Source organism: Gastrolobium bilobum, unplaced genomic scaffold (assembly GCF_033153095.1).
Source record: "Gastrolobium bilobum isolate Gb01-03AN ecotype WA unplaced genomic scaffold, APGP_CSIRO_Gbil_v1 utg6105, whole genome shotgun sequence".
NCBI lineage: Eukaryota > Viridiplantae > Streptophyta > Magnoliopsida > Fabales > Fabaceae > Gastrolobium > Gastrolobium bilobum.
In genome coordinates this window covers 807,328-828,268 of record NW_026899702.1, presented here as the reverse complement: position 1 = coordinate 828,268, position 20,941 = coordinate 807,328, and the positions used below count along the sequence as shown (strand labels likewise).

General features: G+C 35.6%; 1 protein-coding gene across 1 annotated transcript; it reads right to left on the bottom strand.

The window, feature by feature from the left end:
• Positions 1-269: 269 nt before the first annotated feature.
• LOC133292750 (uncharacterized) lies at positions 270-19,706 on the bottom strand. Its single transcript, XM_061491200.1, has 23 exons — positions 19,471-19,706; positions 19,301-19,344; positions 19,139-19,202; positions 17,703-17,817; positions 17,538-17,605; positions 17,350-17,447; positions 16,861-17,032; positions 16,056-16,275; positions 15,033-15,159; positions 13,657-13,766; positions 13,471-13,563; positions 12,380-12,508; positions 12,100-12,233; positions 11,496-11,585; positions 11,301-11,374; positions 10,301-10,487; positions 10,128-10,199; positions 8,995-9,034; positions 7,856-8,106; positions 6,188-6,365; positions 5,908-6,119; positions 5,514-5,802; positions 270-334 (listed from the first exon to the last, which is right to left on the bottom strand). Exons 1-23 carry the CDS (start codon positions 19,531-19,533, stop codon positions 330-332), a joined length of 2,835 nt encoding a protein of 944 aa, XP_061347184.1. The 5' UTR covers positions 19,534-19,706; the 3' UTR covers positions 270-329.
• Between the last annotated feature and the right edge of the window lie 1,235 nt (positions 19,707-20,941).

The following is a 20,941-nucleotide window of genomic DNA, read 5'->3' as shown; positions in this document are numbered from 1 at the left end:
CCCATAAGGCAACTGAGCTACCACCATTTGCTCTATATTTTATTTTCAAAACCCATGAACTTTCACATGTACGATGTCCCCACCACAGCAGACAGATTCCTTCTAATCATTCAAAATGGAAAGCAACCAATATAAGGATAAGAAAATGATACCTAAGCCTATATAGGCCGAGGATATCCTTGCCGTAAATATAGAATTGAGATTCCACAGAGTTTTAAGAAAATTATATATATATATACTCATCCAGTTTTTCCATAACTCCATAGCTTCCTGGTTCCTGAATATAAGCTTTGTTGCTGACTTGCTGTGCTTTGCTCGCCTTTCCTTCATTAATCTGGCGTATATGACAATCAGACAGCGCTTGCCCAATTCGAGATTTTACGTAAAATTAAAAGAAAAATAAAAAAATCGTAAAACATAAAATCGTAAGGTAAAAAAATCAAAAATATTATAAAAACTTAAAAGCATTTGGAACATTGGTAAAATTATTTTGATTAAAAAAAATCATAAAAACATAATATGGTAGTGATAAATTGAGATTATAACTACCATACCCTAACGAGACAAGCGAATACCTACATTAATGCTGCACAAATAATGGATTGTTGATTTCTTATTGAGTGTATAAGAAACTTTAGCATTCGAATTAGGTATGAACACCGTGGGCAATGGGCAACAAAGCTGTCCTCTTCTTTTCAATATTTGAAGTTAATATAAATATTAATCAAGTTGTGAAATGATTACAAGGCACTAAGTTACTAATAAATATTATATAGATATCATTAATGATGTTTTTATAATTCGATGGAGATCTCAAAAAACCCAAGGCAATCTTTCTTCGATCTTTAATAAGAAAATTTTCACAGGCATGTAAAACTAATCTTGCAAGCATAGTCACAATTTGTTAGTAAGAAAATAAAATAAAACCAAACCTTCCAACCATTTCTTATTCACTTAGACTTTGGTCCAAATCATGAAAAGGTAGCTCACTCACCACTAGGCCTAATCTTTGTTGGTTATCCAAGGCAATCTTAAGTATTAAAAGACAGCTACTATAAATATTATATTTTGATCCCTCTTTTTCAAAATCATACAAACCCTATTTTGGGTTGGGTTCGCTTTTTTGGGGGTGAAGGAGGTGCACTTCAATTGGAAGACCAGATGAAAGATGCTTTACAATAAGGGTGAAACCCAATAAACATTGTTGTAAATATTAATATTATTTATTTATTTGTATTGGGCTTAGCCTATTAGGTCAAGTATTCTAGGTATTGTATTCTCTATAAATAGAGAACTTTTGTACAAATTATTTACACAATTCTATAATATATAAGAATACCCTTTTTCAAGTTGGTATCAGAGCTCTCGATCTGAGGGCTTTGCTTCCGCGCATATTGTCTCTTTTTTTTAACAAAACCCTAATTTATTTGCCTCTTGCTGTCATCAGCCGCCACCGGAAATTTTTTCTGAGGACATTTTGGACCAAGGAGACTATTGTTGACCTTATTTTTCTCCGTTCTATCATTCTACGCACTGTTCCTCCGCCACAAATGACCCCCAACACCTCCGACCGCCTCCAATCAGATTTGTCTTCACCGTTTGGACCACTTTCCGGCGACTTTTCAACCGCGACCACCCACAGACAGGTGCGCGCTCACCGCACGACTACGCCAGAAAAATCTCAGCCGGAGAAGCCCCTCCACGCGCTCTCACGCGCCACCCCTTTCCCGGCAAGTGAAGCCCACACGCATCTCCTTTCTCCGGCGCGTACGGCCGTGTTTTTGGACCGGACCACCACCATTCTTCTCGTCTCCTTGTCTTCTGTCTGGATCTGTGATTATTTTTCTGATCGGAGGTCATTTGATATTTTGTTTGGTTGATTTTATCGCTGGTTGTTAAATTTTTTTATTGAAGAATGGCCGAGCATGATAGTTCTTTGATCTTATCTGGTAAGAGCACACGTTCTATATCTCTTCTTGCTTCTTGCACTGATTTTAAAACCTCATGGATTTTGGATTCTTGTGCAACTGATCATATGGCTTGTCGTACTGAGTTGTTTTGTTCTTATCATCCTACTGTTGGTAGTCATACTATATCCGTAGCTGATGGATCCCATAAATCAGTTATTGGTTCTGGTAACATTCAAATTCAACCTTCCTTGTTTCTTAAAAATGTTCTTTATGTTCCTCAGCTTTCTACTAATCTTATCTCCACTCAAAAACTTACAACTGATTTGAATTGTTCTGTCACATTTTTTCCTTCTTATTGTGTTATTAGGATCTTACCACGAAGAAGACAATTGGAGTTGCTAATGAACAGGATGGGTTGTATCATCTCCTTCCAGACCATGCTAGCAAAAATCAGTTATTAATGACACGTCATCCTTCTACTGCAGAGTCTATGATTTGGCTCCATCACAAGCGTCTGGGGCATTCACCATTTAGTCTTTTGAATTCTATGTTCCCCTCTCTATTTCTCAATAAGTCGGTTGACACTTTCATTGTGATGTTTGTGAATTTGCAAAACACCATCGAGTGTCATTTCCTTCTAGCACTATTAAAAGCAGGGAACCTTTTTCTCTTATCCATTCTGATGTTTGGGGCCCTTCTAAAGTGCACAGTGTTTCAGGTGCAAGGTGGTTTGTTTCTTTTATTGATGATTGTACTCGGGTAACATGGATATACTTGATGAAAGACAAGTCTGAAGTACCAAAGATATTTATTCGGTTTCATCACATGGTTGAGACTCAGTTTGGTAAGGGTATTAAAAGACTCAGATCTGATAATGGTACTGAGTACGTCAATCAATGCTTGTCACAATTCATTTCAGACAGAGGTATGATTCATGAGCTCACATGTGTTGATACCCCTCAACAAAACGGGGTTGCTGAAAGGAAAAATCGTCACCTTCTTGAAGTTGCTAGAGCACTACTTTTCCAGACATCTGTTCCTAGTTCTTATTGGGGAGAAGCAGTGTTAGCTGCAACTTTTTTGATCAACCGTTTACCTTCACGGGTCCTTAACAACATCAGTCTTATTCATTCCATGACTTCCTTCTTTCCTTCTGTTCCCATATTGCAGAGCCTTCCACCAAGAGTGTTTGGATGTGTTGCCTTTGTTCATGTTCATAAACAACATCGGAGTAAGTTGGATCCTAGGGCTCTTAAGTGTGTCTTCCTTGGTTATACCCCTTATAAAAAAAAGGGTACAAGTGTTATCATCCACCAAGTCAAAAAAAATTTGTTTCTATGGATGTCACCTTTCAAGAATCTGAATCTTATTTCCTGGGTCCTCATCGTCAGGGGGAGAACAGTTCTTCAGAAGACTCGTCCCCTTTCTTCTTTGAGCCTGGATCAGTCTTCTCTCTACCTAGTGTATCTGCTCCTGATGTGTCAGAACCTTCAAATACACCTAAGATACGAAAAATTTTGACACCTAAATTGGTATATCAGAGGAGGAAACAACCCATACTGTCTCACCAGCAACCTCAATCGTCTGAACCACTGGTAAGTCCTGAATCTCATGTTTCTTCTGAGTCTCCTGTTTCTCCTGAATCTCATATTTCTGATCATGATGTTAATACTTCTAATGAGTTACCCATTAATGTTGATTCTGATGATTTGCCCATTGCTCTTAGAAAAGGAAAAAGATCTTGTCACAAGAAAACTTGTTCCTCCTGTCCCTCTTGTACTGAATACCATATCTCCCACTTGTTTCCTCTGCTAATCTTTCTGTGCAGCATAAAAGCTTTGTTTCAGCACTAGATTCTATTGCAATCCCAAAATCAGTACATGAAGCCTTGAAAGATGGGAATTGGGCTCAAGCCATGCAAGAGGAGATGAATGCGTTGGAGAAAAATAAAACATAGGAGGTTATTGATAGACCCAACGGAAAGAAAGCAGTAGGGTGCAGATGGGTTTATGCCCTGAAATATAATTCTTATGGCACTTTTGAGAGATACAAGGCTCGATTAGTCGCCAAAGGTTACACTCAAACCTATGACATTGATTATGAAGAAACCTTTGCTCCAGTTGCAAAGATGAATACGGTGAAAATCTTATTATCACTTGCCGCCCATTACAATTGGGATATAAATCAATTTGATGTGAAAAATGCTTTCCTCAATGGTGAGTTAGAAGAAGAAGTCTACATGGAAATCCCGCCTGGTTTTGATTTTGTGAAGGGGGAAAATAAAGTTTATAGATTAAAAAAGGCCTTATATGGATTGAAGCAGTCACCTCGTGTTTGGTTTGGAAGGTTTACTAAGGTTATGATGACCTTAGGATACAGACAGAGTTAAGGAGATCACACTCTTTTCTTCAAGCACTCCCAAAATGGGAAGCTTATTGTGCTCCTTGTATATGTTGATGATATTATTATCACAGGTGATGATTTTGTGGAGAGACAGATTCTGCAGACACGGCTTGCCTTTGAGTTCGAAGTCAAAGACCTTGGGAAACTGATATATTTCCTAGGGATATAAGTAGCTCATTCAAGCAAAGAAATTTTTATCAGTCAGAGGAAATATGTTTTGGATCTTCTCAAAGAAGCAGGAAAGCTCGGGTGTAAACCCTCTAATACTCCTATTGAGCAGAATCACAAGATAGGCTTTGAAGACGAGAGTCCTCCAGTTGATAAAGGACAATATTAACGGCTAGTTAGGAAATTGATATATCTGGCTCATACTAAACCAGACTTAGCTTATGTTGTTAGTGTTGTCAGTCAGTTTATGCATGATCCAAAGGAGAAACACATGCAGGCAGTGGAGAGAATTCTTCAGTATCTTAAAGCTACTCCTGGTAAAGGACTGTTATTCCGGCGAGATGGCAATCTCTCTTTAGAAGTCTACACTGATGCTGATTATGCTGGATCTGTGACGGACCGTCGTTCTACCACTGGTTATTGTATGTTTCTTTGTGGTAACTTGGCGACATGGAGAAGTAAGAAACAAGATGTGATTGTCAGATCAAGTGCAGAGGCTGAATTTCGAGCCATGACTCAAGGCATTTGTGAGTTACTATGGCTGAAAATTATACTTGATGATCTCAAAATAAAATGTGAGGGACCAATGAAGCTGCTATGTGATAATAAGTCAGCTATTTGTATAGCTCATAATCCGGTTCAACATGATCGGACTAAACATATCGAGGTCGACCGCCATTTCATCAAAGAGAAACTTGATAGCGGGTTGATTACCACACCCTACATTCCCACCGGGCGTCAATTAGCTGATGCATTGACAAAGGGACTTCCTTCAGATAGATTTCAAGAGCTTACTAGCAAGCTGGAAATGATAAATATATATTCCTCAGTTTGAGGGAAAATGTTGTAAATATTAATATTATTTATTTAATTATTTGTTGTATTAGACTTAGCCCATTAGATCAAGTATTTTAGGTCTTGTATTCTCTATAAATAGAGAACCTTTACAAATTATTTACACAATTTTATAATATATCATAATACCCTTTTTCAAGTAACATTGTAACCAATGAACACCATAAAATTAATCACCTGAGACAACAGAAAGTGCTACCCGGAGGTCATTATATGTTCCGTATATATACATCCGATAAGTTTCAATTTCTTGTTGAGAAACACTAGCAGTACGAGCTGCATAGTGATTACCGTACACTCCATCGTGCAGTGAAAAAATAATCTCCCTGAGGATTGGTTCATGACCATTGAGAAGATTGCCCATACTCAAGGCCTTTCTCCAAGACTGGTGTGTAGTGGGTGGAACAAACATATTTGACACGACTTCTCTCTCATGATTCCTTACTTCTTGTTTCTTGTCAAACTCCTAAGCAAAATGGAAAGAGGAATACATTTCAGTCCATGCTAAGGAACATTTTTGCATTTTATTACCCAAATCAATAAGGTATTTCAGGGCATAAAGACATTTCACCTTTTTAGGAGCGTCTTCTATCAAGCCTGTTCCCATTCTTGGAACATAGAAGTCGTAGAAATCACTGAATATTTCTCTGGCAAGGCGTGGTGCTCGTAAAAGCTTGCGATGAAGAGAAGCTGCGAGAGTCAGTAATTTCTCAACATGTTCTAAAACAACGCACAATCGTCTTAGGTCTTCAATAGTCTCACTATCTACAGACAAAGGATTTACTGCAACAAAATGGAACTGAGTTAATATTATTCTTTTACAGAGAAGAGTCAAACTAATGAATAGATACCTTGCAAGGGCTTCAAAGCAGGTGCCATGGTAAGGTAAAGTTGCTGCATCTTAGTCGCCATCTGTTTCAGCTCTCCATAACTGGTTTGATTTAATGTGTCGGCTGCTGCTCTGAAGGCAGTACACACCATTTGTTCAAGCAATTGATGCGGTTGCAAATTTTCCAGATAATGAAGAACCTGTAAATTTAAGGATAATGTAAAAAAGTTTAAATTTAATTTTTGGTCGATATATGTAACACCCATGTTATATGCAAAGAGTAATGTTGTGTACAAGAACTACCCTTATCCCACTCTTACTGTTCAAGGTTTAACGCGCCCCCCTCCCCCCCAAAAAATAAATAAATAAATAAAATAAAAAGAGGTTCCGATTTAGTCTCTATACGTGCAATCATTTCCAATCAAATTCATTCCTTCCATTTGTTACCTTTATAATACGTGAGATTGGTATGGAGTTAACAGTAAAGTATTGGGACCAAATGTTGATATATAGGAACCAAAAATATAGTATTGTTGATCCCTATATGCAACACTCATTTTTATTTCGGTTCCACACTTCACTTTACTATTACTCCATCAGATGATGTTATAACAATAGAGGACGAGCACCAAATTAAAAAACAGTTTATAAGGACTAAATTGGAAACTTTTTTTTGTAAAAAGACCAAATTGAAAATGAGTGCCACATGTAAGTACCAAAAAAACATTTTAACCATATAAAAACTATAGCAGATAATAGAGTTATATAGAGACTGGAAGAGCAAATCTTAAGCTATCCAAGTACCTTATACAAGTAGCCTTTTTCTTTTTCACACCAATATATAGTAGCAAGATACTAGTGATATTCACAGTGGATAGTACCCCTTTTTCCCCTTAATAGGACATTGCTTTCAACATGAGCAGCAAGATGCCATAAACCCGAATACCATTGGATTCCACATCTACTACTTCTTGATCAAATCTAATTTGACTTCATGTGAATGCATTTAGTCCTATTTAATATCATTCTCCTAATCTCCTAGTTATTTACTAACGTTAGTCAAGCTCATATCACCCACAGAAAGAGAAGATGAATTCAGCAAAACCAAGAGACACTCTGAAAGATGAATGGGACATGGCCTCCCAGTATCGTTAAAGATCCAATCCTCAAATCCATGTTGGATAAAAATGAAGAAACAGCTACAAATTTTCAATGGTTAGACCGTCCAATCAATATGAGAACCAAGTACCAAAACCAATGCTATTCTAAGTTGATATAGTATTATAATAAAGACACAGTAGCTGTAAAGAACCAATTCAACCCAAAAGCTTAAGCTATTGGGTGAGGCTACATTAATGGTTTTATATATCTCAACACGCTCCCTCACACGAGAGCCCACTGGGCTTGAAAGGTGGACAATGCACAGGCCCACCTACCTGTGCGAAGAAAGAAATTACACTAAAAAGAAAGTGCGGGGCGGCGAGGATCGAACACTGTACACTGAGGCTCTGATACCATGTAAAGAAAGCTTAAGCTATTGGGTGAGACTACATTAATGGTTTTATATATCTCAACAGTAGCTTATAGCAAATGAACCCTATAGTATCGATTTCCCACTAGTCCATAACAATCTGTTTCCCAGCAGCAAAAATAAGAAGCATAATGCACATTTCTAGAAATATAAACTTACTTTTTCTCCCTCTATATCTGGATCGAGAAGAAGCTTCTGTTCAGAAGTAGGAAGAGCAGGTGTGCTGCTCCAAATATTTCTCCATAAGTTTCCATTCTCAGACATTCTCTTTGAAAGCCGTCCTCTTGGAGGCCAATTATCTTTTGACTTCTCAACCTCCAGATCATCATCAACCCAATCCCCAGGTGAATGCCAGCGAATAAAATCTTCAAAAACAGAATCTGGATTCGCTGCTTTAAATGCTGACATGTCTAATATCATCAAAGCAAATTATTGGTAAATCACGTGTCTTATATACTTATATTGTAGAATCTTGGCATGCATTATTAACTATAGAGCAAAATTTTCCAGTCCATTTACAACCAAAAAGGGGGGACAGGGGAGAGAGAGTAGTATCAAATATTTCATGTGGATCAGGATCCACTGTCACTAATATAACTTCACACCATTTAAGTCAAAGACAAAACTTCACACCATTGAACAAGTTTTTTGAAGAAATCTCTCATAAAATGGTATGTTTGGATTAAAAGTTTGATTATGTAGATGCCTATAAACTATATAATATTTGATAACCAATTTGCAGTTCATCAGTTTATCTTATAAAAATTAACACACAACATACTTTTGAAAATAACATTTTTGTAAGATTTGATGTACCTTCTACCAATAAAAAACTTCATGGATTGAGATTTTCATCAATCTAGTTGTTGAATCACAAGTATTATTGGGTTCAATACTTTTAAATGTTTAATTTTTCTAAAATTTGATTGGGTATGGCAACATAATACTTGTGATTCAACAATTAGATTGATGAAAATCTCAATCCATTAAGTTATTTATTGGTGAAGGTACATCAAATCTTACAGAAATGTCAAAGCATTATGACCCATTTTGATAGTTTATTGTGCATTTAGATTTTTTTGACATCTCATACCTCTGCTTCCAGATTTAACAAAGTTTTCTCAAGGAAAAGAAACTTGTGAAAGAAAAAAAAAAAAAAAAATTATGGAATGGAGCAAGCCTGCCCTTGTAACTTAACTCCTAGATGCAAGTGGCTTACATGACAATAAAAGTCGTCACAAGTCATTTAACTCAAGCCACTAATGGATACACCCAAGTCTAACCCTTGTTGCTATTACCTGAAGTTAATATATCCCTTTCCAGCTGGGCAGAGAAATTCTGCAAAAGATAACAGGCAAAGGTTACTAACAATGTAATATATGAAATGGCATATACTTTTAATTCTACAGAGTGTTTTCTTTGAACTCTAAAATTGCAAGCATGGTATTTATTTAACCAAATTTGAATTTGAATAAAGCTTCAAAAAGTTCAAGGAAGGAGATGGGTATTCACTGTTACAACTCACAACATTATTTCTATAACTCATACTTCAAATTTATGCATACTTGTTAAGTCCTTCTACTGTCATCAAGCTCGGTTATTGCCTATAGTATTGATATTTTTAGTCAAAAGTAATATGTAACGAAACAAAGGGAACCTGATAAAGAAATAATAATATTTTTTTAAATGAGGTGATAGCATTTTTAACTCAGCATAAGAAATTTCTGAGCATTTTCCCTTTTATTTTACACTTCCTTAAGAGGTCTGAGTTGTCGAAGAATTCTAATGTCACATAGCATATGGCACAATTTTTAATCCAAGGTAATGTATGCATACTATCTGCCTATAGTTAACATCTAAAACATCAATCATAACAATTAACAATTCCAACCATCACTGGTAAGGCTGGTTAATTAAGATATCAAATATACATGTAGGTATATGAACATTCTAAAGTTGGTTGAATAAAAGGGGAAAAATGAACAAATCAGGGTCAATGATAGCGAATGATAGACTTCATCCTTCTTCAAGCAATGTGCAATCCACTTTTACAACAATTTTCATTGTAGTTATTGCTTTATCTACCGTAAAATATTAATTTGTGTTCATGTCAGGCAGTACCCATCAAGTCAGTTAAACAATTATTCCATGGATATCTTGAGGCTGATGTCACACAATCATAGATGATTCTTACTTCTCTTAAACGTCAAAATGCCTGTGTGAACAGACTAGTTCAAACAAATCAGTAAACATATTCCTGAACCCATTCCCGTGTAACACTGTTCAAATCATTACATTTAGCCTCATTTGACTTTTGGATGTATCTTGATTTCAGTCAATGTTCCCCCTGTGAAACTAACGATAGGTCTATATGGTCAAAGCTATTATAGTCAATTATTATTATAGGCATTGCATAACAGTTTAAGATTACATATGAATCACCAAAGGCTTCAACAGCCTGAAGGCGCTCTTCATGCATGTCTTCTGTCATAAGGGGTGCTTCCTGTAAGATAGCAAACAAGATCCGAAGCATTATATTCAAAATTATAGAAGTAGCACACAACAAAATGACAGTGCCAAATGGTGCATGGATGTTAGAGAAACCTGGGTGTATGGAGCATGCATGCTTTGGTATGACTTGAGAAGCATCATAGAATCGACAATACCAGCTGAACCTCTCCTCGTGCAGTCTGAAGGAATTTTATCACTAAACAGGTCTACATCTTCAGGCTTTCCACTAACTATGGATACTGTTCTACCAGAATAATGTAAATCACCAGTAGTTGGAAAGCTGCAGCGCGAAAAAAAAAGTTACACACCATGTGTTACAGACCCAAGAAAAAATAATTAGATTTTAGAAAGAGAGCTGAAAGACAATGAAGAGAGAAAGAGAAAAAACACTTCTGCAATGGTTTACTGAATCACACAAACCAAAGGAGAGAATCCTCCTTCCAAGAGTTTCCCCTTCAACAAGGGGTTTCCGTTTTCATAACTGATCCACTGCTCGCTTGGTTTTCCAAAACTAAAAAATATGAATCCCCCTCCTCTGGCTCTCTCCTACCATTTAACCTATGTCCCTACTCTGAACAACTTTAACTGTCCAACCAATTCTATAACTACTCTAACTAATCTCTCGGTCCATTCACCATGTATGCTAGAAAATACTTTTAACTATTGCAAGGATAGATAAGTAAAAGTTGTAACTCGAGGTACAAACAAATCCATAATTAGTCTTAAGACGTTTGAAAAGCAAAAGCCACATGAAAAAGGCGACGGATAGAAGAGCTAGTATATGTATTCTCCTATGACCACATTAAAAAGAGAGAGGTAAAATCTACATCAGAAATGTAAAGCTCTCCAACCTCTTCATATACTGGTTCATGTGGTAACATACTAACATGTACTAAATATACCATCGTTACAGATTAGAGTCCTGAACGGATCTTTGACAAAATGGAAAATTAAAATCTATTAAAACTAAAAATATGCATAAAAGTATCTTAAGACAGACAAAAATCTTAACAATAAAAGTAGACATGTGCTAGCAGCTAGCAAGCCAGATTTGGATACTAATAACCAAGCAGGCTCTCCTTGGTAAGTTCACCTGTCAACTTTCCCAGAAAAGTCCCCACTGGGTGTCTGCATATTGAATGAGTCATCCGCGACTACAATTTCCTCCTGCAATTACAATCGCTATCTATTTAAGTTCACAATGCAAAATAATAAAAAAAAGAGTTACTAAAGTAACACGATACTCAATCTAACAACTACAAACAAGACAAGAAGAAAAGTTTGTGACCTCAGTCATAGAGTCTATTGGATCTTCACTTCCAATACAATCTTGAAAAACTTCATTCAGTTCACATTTCTTCTCAATGCATACTGCAAGCTGAATGGCAAAGCGGAAACCAGGATCACCATCTTAAGAAATATCACTATATATTCTGTCTCATATAAACACCAAAACATCCAAGCTCACTGAAACATTTCTACTTTCATCTTAGAACATCATCAATGGCAAAACTAGGACTTCAATCTGGCCATATCCGATGGAAGTGTGAAGCAGGGAAGTATCAAAATTGTCAACATCTAAAATTTTCTGTACTTAATACTGTAATAAATGATAATAATACACTATAACCAATGACAATAAGAGAAAAAGTCAAAGAAAAAGAGCCCACAAGCGCACAATGAGTAAATATATATTCTATTAAGATAAAGAAAAATACAGTACAATTTAAGAGAACAACTCACTACAAATTGAAGGAAACAGTAAGTTAAGAATTTTCTAGAAAACAACAATCAAAGTTTAACATAAAGTTTCATATAAAATACATAATGTAAACAAGAATGTGTGGAATATACTTCAATAATTATCTTTTAAAGATTATAAAAAAAAATACCATTTGAAGTTTCTGGTTAATCAAACAAGTGGAAAGGTCAATTGAACCATTTGCCGGCATCCGAGGGCATAGTTGTGACTTTTCCCAATACCACCTAACTTCTCGAACAAACTCTATCCATAGGACAGCGATAGCTAATTTACAGACCAAAAGCGAGTCATACAATTGAAAATATATAGTATATACAAGATAGGACAGAAAATCAGTTCCACATAGGTGATCAATGTTACTAACTCTGCTAGGCTATGCAGCAAATAAACTCCTGTACTCAGGTACATACCACATATATTGCAGTTGCCAAACCAAAGAGAATGTAAACAAAATTGTGCAAAAAGAGATTCAAGAGGTGCGCCTTTTATAGCCCGAGAAGTCTTATGTCCAGAATAATCAAAATCTGTGGGCTGTACTCCTGTAGACATTATGTAAAGCAATTATAGCAATATAATGTAAAGAAACCACTTTGAATTTTAACATGTAAATATTCCAGCATTCGTTGTTAGGCATCCCAAGGATACTTGGAATATGCAATTATCAGGTATAAATTATAATGCAGACAATAAATTTCAGATGCGGAAAATCAAAAAGAAAATAAAAAATGAGGAAAAAACGAACCTAAAAATGTGTTCAACAGATAGTGCTTGTGATTTGCAAGTGAGACAAGGCAAGGTTTCTTTTCAAGAACTTGAAATATAGTGCTTGTGATTGTTCTATATTGCTTGATAGTGTATTTATATCATCCTTTATTATATGTCTACGTGGCTATAACTTGGACTAAACAAACCAAGCAGAAACCTATCCAACAATAAAGTAAGTTAGTAAACCAGATCCAGAACAAAACAGCCAATTTCAAGCTCATACATTAACAATCTACATACTACATTTACCTATCCGTACATGAATTTTTTGTAAACCTATCCAATATTATTCAACGCGTCTCCTTTTTGTTTCTGAGAAAACACTCTTACCTTCTCAATCATCACTCTAAACACAAGAGAAGTGAACTGTAATTAACTCTAGTAAATGAGATTACAGTAAATATTCAGTCCTTTATTGTTCAAGACAAATCATAACATAAGCCTTAACAACTGAAGTAATCATTGGAGAATTTCACATGCCTAACGCAACCTACTATTTATTCATTCTTGAAGTATAGTTTGAGCTTGAACTTGATATAAAACATCAAAATGGAGGCCACTTTTACAGTGCTCCCAAGGCATTGGTACCTTGCCTCGTCGGCAGATTTTTTGACCATCAATTAGATGTAGATGCAGAATTGATAAATAGCCAACAGAGCAAGATGTTGGAGTACTGGAATATTCACCAGCCCAATATGGAAGACAAAATATAGGAGGAGGGAGCAGAGCTAAGTACCTTCATGAAACAGTTTTTTCAGCATGCCATCTCTAACTGTCTGGGGAGGTATAACCATTGAGGATTTCAAATTCTCAGAACCCGAGTTTTCGTCTGTTACAATCCAGAAGAGGGGAAAATGTTGAACCATTATACCAAAATTTAATAGCATTACAAACTAAAATATACACCAAAATAAATCCAAACCTGAAACAAAATCTTCCAAAAATTGGGCCTCAAATGACATTTTCAATGCATCAACTAGAAGATGCAATTGAGATGCAAATCCAAACTGATTACCTTTGGAACCTTCAACTCTATATGTATAAACAAAATATAATAATAAATAGAAAATTAACTTCCAAAACCTATTTAAGGAGCATGAGAAACTGTTCAAACTTCAATTATGAATTTCGGTAGTAATTGCATGAAAAAGCAATAGTGAAAGATATTTATGTTTTGCCACTACCATAAAATTTTGGATGCTTTTGTTAAATCATGCAATTATATAAGGAACCAAAGCAAATACTCTAAAAAAAGGAAAATATAATCAAATAATGGTGACTTGCATAAACCCTTAAATATCACAAAAACATAATGACTTACAATGAACTAGAACCTACCTACTCATTGTAAGTGTAGGAAACCGTTACGATCTACTTCCAAGGTATAGGACTTGAGTCCCATGTTGGTTATATGGGTGACTAATATGGGGTTTATATGGACTTTGGACTCTCTTACCTCTTGAGCTAGGTTTTGGAGTGAGGTTCTCTCAAAGTTCGTATCAATTGATATCAGAGCCTTCCACTATGTCTCCCGGTTGCAATCAAACGGCGCGGGTGGTGACGCGGGCATTGCAGTATTCGCCCGAGGCTAGTAAAAGACTAGCACAAAGCCAGCCCGCGTCGCCGGGGCTGCGGAGCGTGGTGGAATGTTACTGTTGAGTTATATAAAACTAATAATGTAGCCTCACCCAACAGCTTAAGCTTTAGGGTTGAATTGGTTCTTTACATGGTATCAGAGCCTCGTGTCTCGGGTTCGATCCTCGCCGCCCCCCACTTTCATTCAAGTGGAATTTCTTTGTTCGCACAGGTAGGTGGGCCTGTGCATTGTCCACCCTACAAGCCCAGTGGGCTCTCGTGTGAGGGGGCGTGTTGAGTTATATAAAACTAATAATGTAGCCTCACCCAACAGCTTAAGCTTTTGGGTTGAATTGGTTCTTTACAGTTACGATCTACTTGCAAGGTATGGGACTTGAGTCCCATATTGGTTATATGGGTGACTAATGTGGGATTCATATGAACTTTGGACTCTCCTACCTCTTAAGCTAGCTTTTGGGGTGAGATTCTCCCAAGGTTCGTATCAAAAATATCAAGTTTGATATGCAGGAAAATGAAAATTCTGGGCAGTTGTATTTGTAAATTAACTAACTTTGAGGTTGTTCAATGGTATGAAGAACACACTGAATCTGATTTTGTTTAGTATATACTTTTCATGGCATCAGTGTTACTAGCATAAGCAGTACCTATAGTAACTACTAGTCATGAGAGTTTTTGTTGTCCAAATTCCAAGAAAATTCTTACAGATTTGGAGCATAGCTTGGAGAGATCAACCACTTCTCAGCTTCAAGAGGAGAAGCATTTTCCAGTTCAGCCATTTCCATAGAACTTTCAACCATCCTCTCTGAACATATTGCAATCAATTCAAAACCTGCATGCAGCCTATGCATAAATAAATGGAAGTGGCACTCATAATAGAGAGCATCATGGAAAAAATGAAGCTTGGTGAGCATTTACTAATTAAAAACCAAAATTTGAAATCACCAAACTATCAGTGATAACGGCAAGAAGAATCATGACAAGCTTATGTCAGTGGTGTTATTTTCATATAACGCTTGCCAAAGCACATTGTCAGGATGGCTATTATATTGGAAAGAGCTAAAAACAGTTTATCTATCTGAAATTTTTTTACCAAGCATGCAAATAACCCCCTATTTGCCATTGCCCATCATTTGCAAATCATAACCCATCACACCTGGGCTTCCACCAGTTTAGTCAAATACACCAAAAGGTGCGCCCAAGGCACTGAAGCAAGCCGATGGAAGGGGTCTTGGCGCTGTAGGAGAGCCTTTGTGCATAACGGTAACAAAAATTTCTGAAAGAATAGTCATCGAACTTGCTAAATCTAATGCTGAATGGGGTAAAATAGTCAGAGTGCTGGAAGAATACATGGTTGTCAGTCTTTGAGACTCAGCAGCTAGCAGATTAGTGCTTTGTAAATTAAACATCATAATATTTTTTTTATTCAAAACAACATAATCTTTTATTTTTACTACAAATGTGATGTTTGAGTAGTTAATTTATATGGAAAATCAATGCAAAATAGTATAAATGTCAAACATTTTACTCTTTTCTTTTTCAAATGTTAATGCATTTCTTTAGTAAGGCATGCGCTTTTTGACACCTCTCAGCTCAAGGTGTTAAAAATCAAAGACGCTTAAGGGAACTTTTCACCTTTAACGATCTTGGCTTCTACATGCTGAGTGGCACAAACATATCAGCCTTAAAACTTGATCTATCAACAAGTTCCTAATTCATAGGATTTACCTTTAACAGGATCTTCTGCAGAATACCACTCACTCCAAGAACAATCATCATCCCACAGTGTCTCATTGGAGATTTCACCAGTAAGATTTTCACCAGATTTTGTATTTTGAGCATCAATGCCTTTGATATTGTCATCATCATAAGGAAGCGTTCTGTATGTTAGCTTCATTGCAAATTGGACTTTGAATAGATGAGTAGAAAGATCCAATGCGGAGTAGACCTTCAGTATCAAATGGAAATTAATTACTATAGCGGAAAGTTTAGAGGACAGTGCTGACTAGGAGTCAGTTCTGCACAGAATTTCTGACTCTAAACATATATTGCTGGGAGAAAGTGATTATGTGTGCTACGAGTCCAATCAACATATTGAGGTAAAAGAAGCCAGAAAATAGAAAGGAAAAAAGAATATATCACACAAATAACTTTCTTAAAAAACTAACATCAAACTGTCAATTCTTTCATGCAAATATAGATGTAAATAAAACATTCATTTTTAAAAATTGTAGCATTACCACCTATAAATGTCAACTCGTGGTTAATGAATAATTCTTTATTCATTTATATATCCATTCATTATATTTTATCTCAACATAACCCCCCCCCCCCCCCCCCCCCACCCCCACCCCCACACACACAAAGGCCTCCGACCACTTGTTTAAATACATCTGCATCAGTTTCAGAGAGTGCGAATTATAGAATAACAATGCATGAAGGGTATATCTGATTGACATTTTATTGCAACATCATAAAAATTGAGTAAAAATCAAATAAATATTAAATTATACAACTTGGGACAGGAACTCACAAACTTAGATACAAACAACTCGTACAGGCCCTCCAAATGCATGAGTTTTACTGGAACCTGACTACCAATTCGATCTGCTTCAAACCTTCTAGTAAATACAGTACCCATGTTCTGAATTCCAATATATGCTTTCCGTGAAGGATCATGAACTGGAACAAAGGCTGGCCATAAACTACAAAACTGATGTTATAAGAAATTACATCTCTGCTTTAATTACCCAGATTTCAATAAACCAGATAATTCAACATCTTTTAATTTAAACATCAGTAAACCATAATATATTTTACCCAATAATACAGTAACCTCTCCACTAAAAATAAAAGAGACATGATATAAAACCCAAATATTAAAGATTTAAATTTAACAAGTAGTAGCATTTAGTTACCATTTCCAATCAGACATGAAATGTGATATCAAAGTGCCAGTGCATATAAGTTATTATAAATTTCCACATTCACTAAACATTGTAGAACAAGGAACAATAGTTACCTTGAACAATTTGACAAAGCAATTGCAACAGCACTCAACAGCTTGCTTGCCTCTGGAGCATCAATAACCACACCGCTTGCACTTTGAGGAGCAATCACCTAGTTATATGCAATGCAAGACAAGAAGTGTTTCCTCAGTGGAAAGTATTAAATTTCCAATAAAAAGCTAGGTACAACATTAAACCATACCAAAAATTCCTTCACACCAAAACATAACTGCAGATAATGAAGAGTAGAATTCCAGTCTGCAGGTTTGCCTGCATCACCTAGAAGTCAAGATATATTGAATAACAAGTTCCTCAGCCCAAACCAAAATCGACAAAACATTTATAAACAAAAAAAATTCCAAATTACCATCAGTTTTAGTCTCAAAATAGTACTCCATGCAGTAACTTTTCATGGCATATTTCATTTCAGATTTGACCTTGTATGAATTTTTGGAATACTCCAAGAGAACTGCACCTTTTTCCTAGAACCAAAGAAAAGAGAAAGTTTACTCAGATAAAAAAAAAGGCATAAAATTTTGAAAAGGGAAAATGTAACTTCGAAGACAACACCTCGCTCTTTCCACCAACAGTGTATGTTAAGACACTGTAGTAAGCATATTTGAAGAAAGGGCTTTGTTATTTGCATACCAATATTGTTACACCATGCATACACTTTTTTTACTGGGAAAATAAAGATAAAGAATGTTTGTTTTGGAATGTGTTTTTCTCGTTTACTTGTCAAAAAAGGAAGTGCATCAAGAAAGGTGTAATGAAAAATGGCACGTACATAACATTGTTTACTGAAGAAATCATACAGAAAGGAATTAGCACAACACAATTTAGACTAAGTAACAGAAACATGTAGACTTGTAGAGTAAAAATTGACACCAGCAGCATTTATTACAGATTCAGATTCAGTCACTTTCAATGATAAGGTCATCTGGTGTGAAAACAAATAAGGAACTGAATAGAAGAGAAAGAAAACATGAATCTAGGTACCATAAATAAAATTTCTTGTCTTCAGCTGTCAATTCAAAGACTCACCTTACCAACATTTGGTGTAAAGATGATTTAAACAAAAAATGATCTTGTGCTAGAAGAAGTGTAGATAATTTATAAATTATCTAAACCCAGAATTAGCTTACAAAAATATGACTTAACTAAGTGCTGTCAGTAAAAGTATAAAATTCAAAAGGTACCCAAAGTAAGATAGTTACACTTTTACACGTCAATGAGCATAAAGCAACTCTTCAATCTATGAAAGAACACCTGAGCAGAGGATGACTTTTGCTTCCCATTTTATACAAATGAACCAAGAACACGTCAACTAAGGGCAATCGACGAGCATAGTATATTACTGCCAAATCTAACTAAAGCTTCTGAATTGAATTGGAAAAAGAGGAGAACCCATTTAGTGTACTAAACTGACAATAGCTAGGAACTGAGAAAGAGTTAAATTTAAAGTCACCAGTAGTATTAACATTCATACAAAGAGCAAGTAAAAACCATTTACCATGTGTGCATTCCTAAATGACAAAATCAACAACACAAACACGGATAAATTCTCAGTACTCCAGCAGTGGTAAGGACTCAGTGTTACACTTATTAAAATTAAAAACATAAGACTCACCTAACTACATTTACTCTATCCACTTCTTTATTTTTTAATAACACATGAGTCCCCTGCATTTCTAATTTTATTAAGAGAGTTTCTACCGCTGAAAATTTTCTTCACAGTTTACACAGAAAAAAAAAAAAAAGTGTTGATGGATAAATTAAAGTGTTGAAAGTAAGCAAGCTTACCAATAAATTCTTTGGACCATCAGCCATCCATAGCCGACAAACGGCCTCTATTTCAGAAATAAACCTACAAAAAATTAATGGCATCATCATAACACGGTTGCTCTCACGATTTACATGATATGCATATCAAGAGAAAATAATTTGTATTAGGAGTGCACAAACCTTTCCCATGAAGAAGCAATAGTGAAATCATCAAAATGCTCAAGCTGCATAACATTGAAGTATAAGAAGTAAGTTAGCATTAAGCTCTAGTTCCCTGAACACACACGATTTCAACAAAAGATCACGGAACAAAAATCAATTAATCAATGCAGAATATAAGGGAAACGAACCACTTCTTCTGTGACATCGTCGTCAGCATCAGATTCAACCTTGCTGGAGGTGGAGGACGCCATGAAAGATACGACAAGGATCACGGAATGCGTAACATACGTTCGTGGAAAAGACGATATCAAATTTTTTTTCCTCAACAAGATGGAAGATGGCGTCAAGCTGAGATTGAGATCTGAAATTCTGAATGAACAGAGCGAAGATTCGATCTTCGAAATTCTAAGTGCATTCCATTTTTTATTTTATTTTTTGGTATGTGAGTGAAAGTTCGAATCGAAGAATATGAAAAGAGTACTAGCGTTCGAGGAATTATTACTATCACGGAAACTAACCAAGCATTTCGCAATTAGTAAATCATTGTTTAGTCATCTCTCTCTCTCACTCTCCCTCTTTAACAATTGCGTAAGGGTTCCTTGAAAATGACTTGGGTATCATTTTAGATGATGATACATGGGGAAAAGAGATCATCATGTGAAATTTGATAACTTACAATCCCCTGTTACGTTAGTGGAGTGTGCCATTCTTTATTAAAAAATGGATGCAAAGCAAATCAAATGATAGGATCCAAACATATACTCTTAGAAATCTAATACTCGATTAGCATGTTTTGTAAGACTAATATACATATGATTTTAAATTGAATGGAGCAAATTAGACTTTTAGGAAAGAGATAGGTTACATTTATAAATTGTTTATTTACTCTTATAAATTACATTATATATAACGACAAATAGTATATGCTTAAGTAGAATATATTATTTGTAATACATAATATAGTTTATAAGAGCTTAAAAAATCCATGAAAGTTTTCTCTCTTTTCTTTTTTTAGATATTCCAATCGATTTGTTGCTTTTAGATATTAAGGCTTTAAATCCTCCCAAAGATGGTATTGTGGAGGATCAAACGCATGCTCTAACCCCTACATGTAAGTTTCCTCTATAATCACTTACCATTCCCCCAAAATTTTGAATCATTTACACTCTTATTTAAAATTTCTTTATCACTTATCCCTAACTTAATTTTTCATCCAAAAACACAATTAATGGAGTTAATTTTTTTTAAAAATACCTTAGCTACCATTAAAATAAAACAGAAAAAATAATGTAAAGGAACCCTTGATGTCTCGTGGTCGTGACTTGCATTGCTTGTCTTCATCTTATGCGTTGTAGCCTTCTTCTTTATCAAATCCAAATAAGAGGAGGAGAAAAATTTGTAACCATTGTTGTGTTGGATTTCGTAGATTTGGGTGCGTATCTATCTCTCTTTATATGAAGCTTGTGGTTATGTGATTTTTGTCCTTTGTGTTTATGTTTTTGACGACCTTTTTGCATTCTTTCCCTCAAAACGCCAATTCTCATACAAGATAACTCACCCTTTATAGTGAACTGGATCCTTTTCATGGTCAATTCTTATTTTGAATTTTGGGTATTTTTTTTTGTGTGTATGTGTTGAATCAATGGTTATTTTCAAGTT